The 15,606-nt window shown below is 39.3% G+C and overlaps 5 protein-coding genes and 1 pseudogene across 5 annotated transcripts; all 6 read left to right on the forward strand.

Moving 5' to 3' along the window:
• On the forward strand, positions 4,060–6,061 carry LOC104747383 (B3 domain-containing protein At2g16210-like). The gene is made up of 4 exons (XM_010469012.2): positions 4,060–4,278; positions 4,893–5,187; positions 5,269–5,555; positions 5,653–6,061. Exons 1-4 carry the CDS (start codon positions 4,180–4,182, stop codon positions 5,881–5,883), a joined length of 912 nt encoding a protein of 303 aa, XP_010467314.1. The 5' UTR covers positions 4,060–4,179; the 3' UTR covers positions 5,884–6,061.
• LOC104748722 lies at positions 6,331–7,577 on the forward strand (annotated as a pseudogene).
• Positions 8,416–8,865, forward strand: LOC104748723 (F-box protein At2g23160-like). The gene has a single exon (XM_010470320.1). It carries the CDS (start codon positions 8,416–8,418, stop codon positions 8,863–8,865), a length of 450 nt encoding a protein of 149 aa, XP_010468622.1.
• Positions 9,076–9,870, forward strand: LOC104748724. Its single transcript, XM_010470321.1, has one exon. It carries the CDS (start codon positions 9,076–9,078, stop codon positions 9,868–9,870), a length of 795 nt encoding a protein of 264 aa, XP_010468623.1.
• Positions 10,311–10,760, forward strand: LOC104748725 (F-box protein At2g23160-like). The gene has a single exon (XM_010470322.1). The coding sequence runs from the start codon at positions 10,311–10,313 to the stop codon at positions 10,758–10,760; it is 450 nt and encodes a 149-aa protein (XP_010468624.1).
• Positions 14,702–15,397, forward strand: LOC104748727 (F-box protein At2g15640-like). Its single transcript, XM_010470324.1, has one exon. It carries the CDS (start codon positions 14,702–14,704, stop codon positions 15,395–15,397), a length of 696 nt encoding a protein of 231 aa, XP_010468626.1.

Here is a 15,606-nt window from a genome sequence, read left to right on the forward strand (position 1 = left end):
AATATACAACAACAAGCTGGTGTCGACCGACACCACCTTGGTGTCGCTCGACACCCCAACTTTACCACAAAACCGTCTATACCAGACCACAATACAAACACTTAATTAAATCATCAACCAACCGTTCATTTCAAAAACCCACCGTTGGATATAAAGCATATAGCACCACGAAGCACTCCACCAAATTTCAGCCTAATCATACTTTTTTTTATCCTCCAAACGTTGCCCCAAAGTATGCATATCAGACCATTTCACACTGTTCATCTGCAGTTGGTGTCGACCGACACCACAATTGTGTCAAACGACACAAACCCAGAAACCACGATCCAAGCCTCCCTTCAAACTCCTTCTCGCCGTAAAACCCTAATCCTTCACAACCATCTATTCCCTAATCGATTAAACATCAAACAACATGACTTACCTAGATAAAAACCATGAGAAAGCCTCCTCGTCTCTCCCAATCCCCCTACCAAGCTCAAATCCTTCTTCTTACACATGAAGAGGATAGATCTCCCTTCTCCTCCCTTCCAAGTGAGAGCACCACAACTCTCTATCCTTCTCCCCACTAGAACCACCAGAACAGATCCCTCTCCTCCTCTTAACCCTCCTCAAGGCTCCCTTTGCTCTTAGGATACAAATCACCATCTCTTTCTCTTAGAAGCGACAAAAACTACCCCCTCCCAAGAGAGGCTGCTCGTGCCCCTTTAAAACGAGACTTAAGGTTTCTAAACCTAAACCAAGCTAAACCGATCAATTTTAAAACAAACCAAACAACCCCACTTTAGTGGTGTCGACCGACACCCTCCTTGGTGTCAATCGACACCCACCCAAAATTGGGTTTGGGATGTTACAATATGTTATAGATATTATGTGACTAAGATTATTAGTCTTCTTCAGATTTTGCACACTTACATGAATAAACAACCTATTTTATTTCCTGAATTGCAATATATTTAAACATATTTGGATAAATTGATTAACGAGAATTTTTTTTTTGAGAGCTTCGATCAATAATATCTCTCCATTCGTGTCCGCTAAAGGTACAACTACCTTGGCGGACATGGCCTTATGCCCCTATCAAAAATTTCATCAGCGAGAGGTTTATCTTTTAGAGTTTCGATCTATTTAGATTGTCTATTTTGGAAAATTCAGTAAACTTACCGGAATTTAAGTTTATCTTGGACCATTTGGTACATTTGAGAAGCACGAAACATTATGGTCTTTAAACTCTAGATAGAAATCCACAAGAACTTCTAGTTTAAATAGAGATTAACATGGGAAGCTGCTCAAGTGAAGCAGCAAATTGGTGGATTATATAATACATCCATTTCCTCTTTCATCTTGAACATCAATTAATGGTTTTATTATCGCCGGATCATGGAGGGAGGCATCTTTTTTAGGTTTTGACTGTATTGATTGTTTTTGTATGATGACTATATTGACTCATAGATCTCCCCCACCTGCACATTGTTTTAAGGTTTACGCGTGCGTCTTCATGTCACCGTCTCTTGGTATTTATATCGAGCACCAAAACCCTAGACGACTTAAGCAGCACTTCAAGCCTTTATATGCTATGTTCGTCTTATGTTAAAACAGCTCCGAACCGGTTCCAGCCAGGCCCGGCGCAATAGATTTTGTTGTCTAAAGCCAAAAATTTTTTTTTGTAAGACCTATTGTTAAAAAAGGAAAAAAAAAACCCAAAACTGACTTGAATTGATCTAAAGTTCTTTAAGACTAATTATATGGGATTGACCACTAAACCACAGCACACTTATTGAAATTGATGTCATTAACGTTTATATATTTGGTTGATGCTTAAAGCACCAGCTTCACGAGCTTTAGCCACGGGCCGGGCCTTGACATAGTGCAAAATAAATATATATATATTACTCTCTATTGTATAACATGTACTGATATTTCTTCAGATTTTAGAATCTGCAAAGTTATTTTTTCAACTCTCTCTTTTTGGGTCTTGCATCGCCATAGAGGTCAAGAAATAAAGATTCAAACCAAAGTTATATTGTGCATTGCAATCAAACGTGGTTTCCAGATATGACCAGCTAGCCTAATTGCCAATAAGAAAAAGTTACCATTGAGTTGATATTCTGATTTTAGGATCATAATCTGCCTACACATTTTGATAGTAAGAAATTTTTTTTTCGTCACCATTGGGTCACAACAGGTCGGTCCATTAGTCGAATCCTACATTCGTAGGGAGTGAAACTCGATCTCTGGTGTGATGGTGTCTTCTACAGTTGGACTTACCATTGACCACTGCACTAAAGTCACTTCAACAAAAAAAAAAAAGGTAATATTTTATTGATGTAACATGGTTATTAGTGTAAATTTGATTTAGTTCATATTAGTAGAGTTTAATTTTGGATATGACTAAATAATTGTATGTTTGTAATTTGAAATCACCCATTAATTCATATTCTTGTCAGAATATGAATTGCCAATAAAAAAAGTTATCATTAAGTTGATATTGTGATTTTAGTATCATAATATGCCTACACTTTTTGATAGTAAAGCATAAATTGACATACATCTTTGGAATATTTTGATAGTAAGAAAAAAAGTTACCACTGAGTTGATATTCTAATACTAAATTTTTCTCGCAGAATTGTAAAATAGCAATAAGAATTATGGTTGTATTTATTTTTAAAAACATTTGGTTTAATATAGTGTTTACTTTTAATATTATAATTGTTTGGTAAAGCGACATACATTTTTTCGAATTTGACATGTATATTTTGTATATATTTTATCAAATAAACAAATTAAGTGATAGTAGCAATAAAATTAAAGAAATCTTAATAAAACATAAAGCAACCGCAACTATTGATAGATCAAATATTTAAGGTATAGTGTATATTGATAATTGTAAATTATATAATTTTATTGGTGTAGTATGTTTAGTGTAAATTTGATTTAGTTTATATTAGTATAGATTAATTTTGGATATGACGAAATAATTGTATGTCTATCATTTGAAGTCACCCATTAGTTCATATTCTTGTACCTGAACAATCATATAATGGCCCCATTATACCAATTATTCTAGAAGATTAGAGTATTTTAATTTGTTTGTTTGTTTTATTTGCATCATTATTTTGTAAGATACTTAAAATAGTAATTATAATATTAGAATTGTGACAATTATACTTATTATTGATTAATCCACATAAACTTATTAACCGGGTGATGTGGAACATAGAACACAGATTTTTCTCTTCATAATTGAGTAATATCTTCGTTTTAAGAAAATTACAATAGATGCATAAGTTTCTTTATATGTATTATATGATAATTCAATAAAATTAAAGAAAGTTGATAGGAAAATTATAATTTAAAAAATTTAACAAAAACTTCCAAATATAATATTAAAAGCAAATCATATGGTATAATATCCAATCTTAGTATTGTAAGTTTTGATAGTTAACAATTTTTAAAAATTGCAATTACTAATTTTTTTTTTTTAAATTAATTTCTTATTTTTACCTTTAATGTGAAATATTAAAATTTTCTTAAAGACCAGTGAAATGCTTACAAAAAAAACGACAACTTCCTTGGTTGACTCCACATTGTGATCTTTGTGAGAATGTTTCTTCAGCTCTAATGGCGGAAGGCCTAGCGTGTAGAGCTGAAATTCAGAATGCAGTGAGGGATGGAGTGGAGCACTTTTACCTGGAATCTTATTGTTTACAATTGGTTGGAGCTATCAACTCACGATAGATTCTTTTGGAGTTACATGACATTTTATCAAATATTCGCATTAGAGCGGCAAAATGCAAATGTTTTAGCTGATACTCTTGACAACCGTTTTAAGCTTGTACGCTGTAGTGTAAACTTTATTTAAGAAATGGAAAGTTTGGAAAAAAAAAAATTTTTGGTGAACATAAAAAAAAAAAAAAAAAAAACATTGTCTTTATAATTTAAAGAAACACGTTAGAGTTATGTATGTGTGATATATATCAAAACGCATGATGTCACATTGTACTATATTTCAGCTCTAACTTTAACCACTTTGACTGAATTATTTCCATGACAAATTTTCACAGAAAATTCAAGAAGGTTTGCTCATTACAAAACAAAGAGAAAGAGAGTGTGAGAGAGACACGAGAGGAGGTTGAAGGAACAAAGCTTGTGTGTGAGTGTGACCTTCCCTGAATCAGAGAAATGGCTAGGAACGCTGATTACCTTCGGTGCTTACAAGAACGCAAGAATGAAGGCTTCTTTAAGGCTGTTCGGAGTATAGATGTTGCTTCCGAAAACATGGTAACAATGTTCTAAACTCTTCTTAGTTCCTAAATTTGGCGATTTCTTGCAAGCTTAGTATGGAAAGGTTGAAACTTTTGGTTCTCTGTAGCAATGGGTCTTGTCTTAAATGTTGAATCCTGTTAGCTAAGTTTGGAAAGGTTGAAACTTTTGGTTCTCTGTAACAATGGGTCTTGTCTTAATGTTGAATCCTGTTAGCTAAGTTTGGAAAGGCTGAAACTTTTGGTTCTCTGTAACAATGGGTCTTGTCTTAAAGGTGAAATCTTTTTCGTTAATAAGCTTTTGGGTCTCAAATAACTCATTAATTCTTGTTTCTTTGTTGCTTCCCTTAGTTCGCTGTCTGAATGAGTGGATATGCTTTGTAATATTCGGTATTGTTTCTTGATCTGAATGAGATCTGTCCTCTGTTCGTTACAATTGTCTAGTTAGATTTTCATTTGTATTTAATGGTTCATGGTAAAATTTGAAACTTTAGACTCAAATATTTGATGAGATGTAGTAACAAGTTCACTAATGTTTCATTGTAGTTACAAAACACCATTCTTGGTTTATAACTTTATATTACTTTCAGTCTTCTTATATCATCTCTTCTTCATCTTATTTGTATAACCAAGCGAGCACTTCCTCATGACTTCGTGAGAAGCTTCTCCGACAAAGAGCTCTCATGTAAGATGAAGATAAGAACACAGTGGGGACGCTCTTGGGAAGTAGCAATTTCCAAAAACCCAAGATTCTACTTCATGGAGAAGTCTGGTTGGGAGAAGTTTGTGAAGGACAATGCCTTGGGACACAGTGAGTTTCTTACATTCACTCACAAAGGGAACATGAGTTTCACTGTCAGCATCTTCAAACAAAACGGCAAGGAGATGCTCCAACCTTCACAGTCCAGAGCATCCTTGGCTTCTTCTAGTAAGATTTGCTTTTCCGAGTATGAAACAGTGAACCATATAAAGACATCAAATAATTCTTTTACTTTTGATGATGAAACAGGTCGGATTAAAACAGAACAAAGAAGAGGTAGTGTCTACAATGATGTCAAGAAGGACAAGGTGGTGTCTCCTGAGTTGAGTAATCGTGGCGCAACAAGGGAAGCTGAATCAAATGGAGGAGAAAAGTACAAAAGGAAGCTCAGCTTTAGGAAGAAGAAACCTGAGGAAACCCAAAACTCCAAGAGAAGTGAGAAAGTGGTTAGGGCCAGGAGGGATTCTGCAGCTTCCTCTTCGTCTTCGGTTCCAGAATTCACCATCTTATTCAAGAAAGCATATCTCATATTCCTGGTAAAGATAAGACAAACCAATAACGTCTAAACAGAATCCATTTTGGTTTTTACAAAAACTGATATGAATCAAAAATATGTATTTTTGTGTGTTTCAGAGGATCCCGGTTTCTTTTGCAAAGGATCATATGTCGGAGGAGAAGACAATGTTCAAGATCCATCACCCAGATGGGAAGAAATCCTGGAATGTGGTTTATCTAGTGAGGTTTAGAGCTTTCTCTGGTGGATGGCGCTCTCTGGTTAAAGAGTATCCCATTGATATTGGGGATACTTGCAAATTCACACTCATCGAACCAAACGAGCTGCTTCTCGTTGTCTTTAAACCCTAAGAGGAGACTCACTGATGATGGATGAATCTATGTGAGGGGTGGTGTCTTGGAGAAGAGGCTACTGATCAGTACTTAGTAAAAGAAACTTTTGTCTTTATGAGTGTTGTCTTAAGTGTTGTGTTTTGACTTTTGAGACAGTTCTGAGTCAGTTGGTTGGTATTGAACTTATCTTATGTGACTTCGTAGGCTAGTGCTGCAACCGATTATCAAATTCAGCATATGTACTGATGGTCTTGTCTGACTTTAACTACCGTTAGATTAGGACACCAAGCTTTGATTATACACTAAACATAAAAGCTGGCGGCCCACTTGGACGTTTAATTAGCCCATTCCTTTGTTAACCGACTAAAATCGGAAAATCGAAGTATATAATATTTCTACTACTTGCTAGGTTTACACCAATATCTAGTTTTTAACATATCTTTTTCTTGGTTGAATCGGCAAATCATGAGTTCATCATCTCCCATATCGAAGATTTTGACGAGATTGCCTTCAAAGTCAGCGGCAAGGTTTCGTTGTTCACAATTCAATGTTGGGTAGTCCACAATTCAAGGAGTTGTTCTTGACCAGATCCTTGGCTAAGCCGCGCCTCCTGCCATCGTAGAAAACGGTAACGAAAACGCAAAAGCCTGCGGTGTGTGGAGCTTCTTCTCGTCACCTCAGCTTGAGAATCCATATGAGAAATCATCGTCGACGGCTCTTGTAGCAGCGGCCGAATTGCATGTGAGATTTTCTCCAGACAGTCTACTGATCAATCATGATTATGACCTAAGATATTGTTCATGTGGCTACGTCTCTGGCTTGTTCTATATCTATGGTAATCGATACCAGGCTAGACCTCTGATATGTAACCCCGTCACGGGACGGTATGTGATCTTACCTGATAGGTATACTTACAGAAAGGCTTATAGCTTTTTCGGGTTTGACCCGATTGAGAAGCAATATAAGGCATTGTCCATGGCTTATTACTGTGCTCCTGGCCGTAATAAAATTCTTACACTTGAAGATGGAGATCTGACGTGGAGAAGGATCAAATGTCCCATACGACATGATATTAAGAGTGATGGGGTATGCATCAACGGGGTTTTGTATTACTTGGGTGATACGTCAGATTGTTATAATGATGCTCATGTTGTGACGTCTGATTATATTATAGTTTGCTTTGATGTTAGGTCTGAAAAGTTCTTCTTTATTGATGTAGAAAGGTTTTGTCGATTGATAAACTACAAGGGCAAATTAGCTGTGATTTATTGGGAGGATGATGAAGACATTTATAAGAAGTGTTATTTTGGGAAAGATCTTGATGAGTATTTGGAGGAAAATCTCGAAGCTGATGCAACTAATGAGCTGCATGTGTGGGTTCTAGAGGATGTTGAGAAACAGGAATGGTCGAAATATGAATACACATGGACTGATGATAGATTCTTCCGTCGTCAGGTTTCCATCGCTGGTGCGACTGCAAGTATACATCTAAACAACCGTTTTATGTTTTCTACTTCAATCTCGAAAAGAACACTCTCCAACGTGTTGAAATCCAAGGTTTTGGTGAAGTGTTTAAGAAACCTTGTAGTGTTCGCACCTTTGTAAACCACGTAGAGGATCTTAGTCTTAACGATTTAGAACTACTCAAGTCAGTCCATCCTCCATTGGAGAAGCCAGAATATGTAGAACCATCAGATTCAGAATCAGACTGAGAAGGGACAAGGAGAAAGAAGATAGTTATGATGATTGGAGTTAGGTGAAAGCAATGGCCATGTCACTTTCTGCTCTTATCTATTCGGTTATGCCCTTTTGATATGTACCATTTTCATTTTAATAATATAAGTATTCGATCCTACAATATTCAGTCTCAACACTAGAACGTGAGATGCCTCTTAAAATATTATGATATTTAATGTAACCCCGGTAGCCTAAATCCATGAGGCAAGTAGTAAAACGTCGCAAAATCTGTCTCCAAATTTTCATTATTATAATACCAACCCAATATTCGTGATATAAAGTGACAGTTGTAGGCTTAGTTTCAAAAATCTATATGATCCCAATAACTTCTTCAACTTCCCTTCCTTGCACAATGCATCAAAACACTCTTTGAGATTCGACTTTTTGATAACAAACTTAGAAATTTTAAGCAGTTACAAGTTTCAACCAAAACTTCTTTTATTTTCTCTATGGCTTCATCCACCATTCTCATCAATTGACAACACACTCACTGTCTAGTACCAAAATTATTAGTCTGAAACGGCAAGACAGTACATCCAGCCAGCAAATAAAAACGACATGAGGTGTGCTCTCCAAGATACGAAACGGCAGCGTTAGTAATTAAAGAAGAGAGCCCGAAGCTGGCAGCTCACTTGCAAGTTAAATTAGCCCATCTCTGTTTTTCTTAACCGACTAAAAATCGTAAAATATATATATTCACGAAAATATAATGGTAACTAGGTCTCTTTAGTACGTGTATATATATAACTAGGTTTATGTAGGTCTTAAATACAAGTTTTTAATATATCTCTTTATTCGTTCGATCGGCAAATCATGAATTCATCATCATCTCCCATATCGATTGATCTCATCATGGAGATCTTGTCGAGTCTGCCTTCAAAGTCAGTAGCGAGGTTTCATTGCGTGTCGAAGCTGTGGGCATCAATGTTGGCTAGTTCATATTTCAAGGAGTTGTTCCGGACCAAGTCCTTGGCTAAGCCACGCCTCTTATTCGCCATCGTAAAAAAAGATAAGTGGCGCTTCTTCTCGTTGCCTCAGCTTCACAACCCATACGAAAAGTCGTCGTCGACTCTTGTAGCAGCCGCCGAATTTCATGTGAAGTTCCCTCGAAAGATCCTTCATAATAGTAACCGATTATATTTTGCACATGGCTACGCCTCTGGTTTGATCTATTTCAAAGGTGCTTCGGCCGACGATAGACTTGTGATATGTAACCCCAACACAGGAGGGTATGCAGTATTTATAGAAGAGAGATATGACTGAGGGACTATTGTGTAATTAGTTATTACTGAACCCTAATGTTTAACACTACATATATTGTACATGTTTCATATCAATAAGATAAGCACTCCTTATATGGTATCAGAGTGGCAAGATCTAAAGACCTAAATTTTTTTTTTTTCCGCCGTCTCCTCTCTTCTTTCTCCTCTGTTCATCTTCTCCTCTATTTCTTCTTTACCACGTTTTCTCACCATGGCTGCTTCTCAAAATGACATCATTGACATCTCGGCTTCCTCTCAACTCCACAATGTCAATATGTCGAATGTGACTAAACTCACGGCCTCCAACTTTTTGATGTGGGATCGTCAAGTTCGTGCCCTGTTAGCTGGTTATGGGCTTGCAAGCTATCTTGATAGCACCGTCGCTCCACCGGATCCCACCATTCAAGTCAATGACGTCTCTAAAGAGAATCCAAAATATGTTCTTTGGCAGTGCCAAGATCAGCTTCTCTACTCTAGTCTCTTGGGTGCCATCTCCATTGATGTTCAGCCGATCTTATCCAAAGCCGACACCTCTGCTCAGATTTGGCAGATCCTCTCCTCTACGTATGCTAAACCAAGCTGGGGCCACATCAAACAAATCCGAGAACAAATCAAGCAATGGAAGAAAGGCACCAGAACTGTCGATGCATACGTTCAAGGCTTCACTACGAGATTCGATCAACTTGCCTTGCTTGGGAAACCTTATGAGCATGAAGAACAGATTGACTACATTCTCAGCGGGCTTCCTGAGGATTATAAGCCGGTTATTGACCAGATCGATGGTCGCGACACTCCACCCTCTTTAACAGAGCTTCACGAGAAACTCATTAACTTTGAGTTGAAGCCCCAAATGCAAGTCTCTATTTCATCCTCGATACCGGTGACTGCAAATGCTGCTTTTCATAAGNATAAAGTGACAGTTGTAGGCTTAGTTTCAAAAATCTATATGATCCCAATAACTTCTTCAACTTCCCTTCCTTGCACAATGCATCAAAACACTCTTTGAGATTCGACTTTTTGATAACAAACTTAGAAATTTTAAGCAGTTACAAGTTTCAACCAAAACTTCTTTTATTTTCTCTATGGCTTCATCCACCATTCTCATCAATTGACAACACACTCACTGTCTAGTACCAAAATTATTAGTCTGAAACGGCAAGACAGTACATCCAGCCAGCAAATAAAAACGACATGAGGTGTGCTCTCCAAGATACGAAACGGCAGCGTTAGTAATTAAAGAAGAGAGCCCGAAGCTGGCAGCTCACTTGCAAGTTAAATTAGCCCATCTCTGTTTTTCTTAACCGACTAAAAATCGTAAAATATATATATTCACGAAAATATAATGGTAACTAGGTCTCTTTAGTACGTGTATATATATAACTAGGTTTATGTAGGTCTTAAATACAAGTTTTTAATATATCTCTTTATTCGTTCGATCGGCAAATCATGAATTCATCATCATCTCCCATATCGATTGATCTCATCATGGAGATCTTGTCGAGTCTGCCTTCAAAGTCAGTAGCGAGGTTTCATTGCGTGTCGAAGCTGTGGGCATCAATGTTGGCTAGTTCATATTTCAAGGAGTTGTTCCGGACCAAGTCCTTGGCTAAGCCACGCCTCTTATTCGCCATCGTAAAAAAAGATAAGTGGCGCTTCTTCTCGTTGCCTCAGCTTCACAACCCATACGAAAAGTCGTCGTCGACTCTTGTAGCAGCCGCCGAATTTCATGTGAAGTTCCCTCGAAAGATCCTTCATAATAGTAACCGATTATATTTTGCACATGGCTACGCCTCTGGTTTGATCTATTTCAAAGGTGCTTCGGCCGACGATAGACTTGTGATATGTAACCCCAACACAGGAGGGTATGCAGTATTTATAGAAGAGAGATATGACTGAGGGACTATTGTGTAATTAGTTATTACTGAACCCTAATGTTTAACACTACATATATTGTACATGTTTCATATCAATAAGATAAGCACTCCTTATATGGTATCAGAGTGGCAAGATCTAAAGACCTAAATTTTTTTTTTTTCCGCCGTCTCCTCTCTTCTTTCTCCTCTGTTCATCTTCTCCTCTATTTCTTCTTTACCACGTTTTCTCACCATGGCTGCTTCTCAAAATGACATCATTGACATCTCGGCTTCCTCTCAACTCCACAATGTCAATATGTCGAATGTGACTAAACTCACGGCCTCCAACTTTTTGATGTGGGATCGTCAAGTTCGTGCCCTGTTAGCTGGTTATGGGCTTGCAAGCTATCTTGATAGCACCGTCGCTCCACCGGATCCCACCATTCAAGTCAATGACGTCTCTAAAGAGAATCCAAAATATGTTCTTTGGCAGTGCCAAGATCAGCTTCTCTACTCTAGTCTCTTGGGTGCCATCTCCATTGATGTTCAGCCGATCTTATCCAAAGCCGACACCTCTGCTCAGATTTGGCAGATCCTCTCCTCTACGTATGCTAAACCAAGCTGGGGCCACATCAAACAAATCCGAGAACAAATCAAGCAATGGAAGAAAGGCACCAGAACTGTCGATGCATACGTTCAAGGCTTCACTACGAGATTCGATCAACTTGCCTTGCTTGGGAAACCTTATGAGCATGAAGAACAGATTGACTACATTCTCAGCGGGCTTCCTGAGGATTATAAGCCGGTTATTGACCAGATCGATGGTCGCGACACTCCACCCTCTTTAACAGAGCTTCACGAGAAACTCATTAACTTTGAGTTGAAGCCCCAAATGCAAGTCTCTATTTCATCCTCGATACCGGTGACTGCAAATGCTGCTTTTCATAAGTCCTCTGGCAACCACAACTCTTCCCGCAACCAACACCGTTTCACTCCACGGGGACATTCCAATCACTCTCAAGGACGTGGATCTCAAGGTCGGGGCTATCAAGGTCGTTGTCAACTCTGTGGGGTGTATGGCCACAGTGCGCGACGATGCTCCCAGTTATCCTCCGGCGGAAACTATCAACCCTCAGGTGGAAATTATCAGTCCTCGTCCTCTCACCCCATGCAGTGGCAGCCTCGTTCGAACGTTGCGACCATTCCACCGTACAATCCTGCGAACTGGGTGATGGACTCAGGTGCTACCCATCACTTAACTTCTGATCTGTCTAACCTATCACTCCATCAACCGTATACGGGTGGAGAAGAGGTGCAGATTGCTGATGGTTCTGGTCTCCAAATCACACATACGGGTTCCGCCTTACTCCCTACACCACCTCGCTCTTTAGCTTTAAAAGATATCTTATATGTTCCGGATGTTTGCAAGAGTTTAATTTCGGTTTATCATTTGTGTAATGATAACCAAGTCTCGGTGGCATTCTTTCCTGCTTGTTTTCAGGTGAAGGATCTGCGCACGGGGGTCAAGTTACTCCAAGGTCGAACTAGAAACGAATTGTATGAGTGGCCGATGCACCGCAACTCCATTGCTGCCTTCTCGGCTACACCAAGCTCCACACCACTCATACAATTCCCTAGTTTGTCTCCGATTATGCCTCCACCTCCGTGCAATGTTCTTCACTCACCGACACCAACGACAGCTCCGCTGTCACCATCTCCAACACCACCGTCAACAACATCACCGCCATAATCATCATCATCATCATCATCATCATCATCATCATCATCTTCAACCCCACCACCGTCAACAACAGCTTCGCCATCACCACCTACAGCACCATTGTCACCATCGGTACCACAGTCTTCTTCGTCGGTTGATATTGCTCATGAGACACGCACCAAACATGTTCATGACATGTCCAACAATGAAGCCCAACTAAGCCCAACTCCACCATCTTCCTTCGATCACTCTCCACCTCAAACTCCCACCAGTCCAATATCCACAAGCCCAATATCAAGCCCATTATCACCTCAAACTCCTTCCACGCCTTCGACCTCAACTTCTTCTTCTCCGTCAACAACTACATCAACCACCGAAACCATTTCACAACCCATCAATCCTTCTCCACCTCCACCACCACAAAACAACCACCCTATGAAAACCAGATCCAAAAATAACATCACCAAACCAAAACAAAAGTTCAGTCTCACTGCTACCTCTCATCCGCTTATAATGCAATGGTGGAGGAAATAAATGCACAGATACGTGAACACACATGGGACTTGCAGCCTCCTCAACCTTCCCAGAATGTCATCACATGTAAGTGGATTTTCACCATCAAGTACAAGCCTACTGGTTCTGTTGACAGGTACAAGGCCAGATTGGTTGCTCGCGGGTTCCATCAACAATACGGTATCGATTACTCCGAAACGTTTAGTCCTGTCATCAAAACCACGACTATTCGCCTTGTTCTTGAGACCGCTGTACACAAAAATTGGGCAATTCAACAGGTCGACATCAACAACGCCTTCCTCCAAGGCACTTTGGACGATGAGGTATACGTCTCTCAGCCTCCAGGCTTTGTTGACAGTGATCGTCCCCATCATGTGTGTCGTCTGCGGAAAGCTTTATACGGCTTGAAGCAGGCTCCACGAGCGTGGTACTAGGAACTCAGGAAGTTTCTTGTTGACTCGGGGTTTAAGACCTCGTTGGCGGATAACTCTCTCTTTATATACAAGTATGGTACCTAATATCTCTATGTGCTAGTATATGTGGATGATATTATCCTTGCAGGCCCACCTTTATTAGTCCAAGCATTTCATGCATCCCTAGCTCGACGGTTTTCTCTCAAAGATCTCGGTCCACTAAGTTACTTCCTTGGAATTGAAGCAACCAGAACACCAACCGGTCTACACCTAATGCAACGCAAGTATATCACTGATCTCCTAATCAAGACGAACATGCTTGAGGCTCATCCTGTTCCCACACTGATGACTGCCTCTTCGCAACTCACAGTTCTCTCTGGTACACCTCTTGCGGATGTCACGAAGTACAGGATGATTGTGGGAAGCCTTCAATATTTAGCCTTCACATGCCCTGACATTGCTTTTCCGGTTAATCGTCTCTCACAATTCATGCACAAGCCGACAAATGAGCATTGGCAAGCCGCGAAGAGAGTTCTCCGTTATCTTGCTGGGACACGAGACCTTGGCATCTTCTTACGTCGTGATGCTCCTCTCACCGTTCATGCCTTCTCCGATGCTGATTGGGGTCGCGACAAGGCCTATTATGTCTCCACCAATGCGTATCTCGTCTATTTTGGTGGCAGTCCAATCTCGTGGTCTTCAAAGAAACAGAGAAGTGTCTCACGATCCTCTACTGAAGCAGAGTATAGGGCTGTCGCAAACACCGCATCAGAGTTACAATGGATTTGCTCATTATTGACTGAAATGGGAATCACATTGCCTACTCCTCCCGTTATATATTGTGACAATATGGGAGCTACATACCTCTGCGACAATCCTATCTTTCACTCAAAAATGAAACATGTTGCTATTGATTATCACTTTGTAAGGGAGAACATTCAATCCGGTACGTTACGTGTTGCTCACATCTCCGGTGACGATCAACTTGCGGATGCTCTTACGAAACCTCTCCCTCCTGCTCGTTTTGTTGATCTCAACTACAAGATTGGAGTCAAGAAACTGCCTCCATCTTGAGGGGGCGTATAGAAGAGAGATATGACTGAGGGACTATTGTGTAATTAGTTATTACTGAACCCTAATGTTTAACACTATATATATTGTACATGTTTCATATCAATAAGATAAGCACTCCTTATAGTATTACCTTTTCTGAATCGTTACCGAAAGACGTATAATTTTTTCATGTTTGAACCGATCGATAAGCAATTCAAGGTATTGTTCATGGTTTATTCTGGTTGTGATCGTAATCATAAGATTCTTACAGTAGGAACCGGACATATGAAGTGGAGAACGATAAAATGTTCCTTGGAACATGAAATCGCGAGTGAAGGCATATGCATCAATGGGGTTTTGTTTTACTTGGGTGAGACGTTCTCTCGGCATAATGATGATCACGTTTTAAAGTCTGATTATGTGATAGTTTGCTTTGACATTAGGTCTGAAAAATTCACCTTTTTGGACACAGAAAGGTTTTGTAGATTGATAAACTATAAGGGCAAATTAGCGGTGATTTATTTCGAAGATGATGTCAACATTCTTTCGTTTCTTTATAGGAAGAGATATCATGTCGAGGCTGATGCCATTAATAAGTTGCATGTGTGGGTTCTAGAGGATGTTGAGAAACAGGAATGGTCTAAATATGCTTATACTTGGACCGACGATAAATTTTTCCGTCGTCGACACGTTAAGGTTGCTGGAGTGACTGCTTGGGGTGAAATTGTTTTTTCGATGGACAAGTATACACCTAAAGAACCATTTTATGTTTTCTACTTCAATCCCGAAAGGAACACTCTCCAACGTGTTGAAATCCAAGGTTTTGGTGAAGCGTGTTGTAGCGTTTACACATTCGTAGACCATGTAGAAGATCTTAATGTTAACGATTTAGAACTACTCAAGTCAGTCAATGCTCCATCCGTGAAGAGAGAAGAATCAGAATTTGATTCAGATTACACAGAATCAGAATCAGACTACTGACTGACTGAGAAGGGACAAGGAGAAGAAGCAATGGGCATGTCACTTTCTGCTCTTATCTATGCGTTTTGGTTTACATTTTAGATTATTATAATAAAGTAAGTCCGGTCATCCCTATCTTCTTTTTTTTGAAGCTCATATAATTTTTTGGTCGCACTCAAAACTATTAAAATGTTGTTGAAATCCAAGGTTTTGGTTTCGGTTTCAATTTT

The sequence above is a fragment of the Camelina sativa genome, chromosome 15 (genome assembly GCF_000633955.1).
Source record: "Camelina sativa cultivar DH55 chromosome 15, Cs, whole genome shotgun sequence".
Classification (NCBI taxonomy): Eukaryota; Viridiplantae; Streptophyta; class Magnoliopsida; order Brassicales; family Brassicaceae; genus Camelina; species Camelina sativa.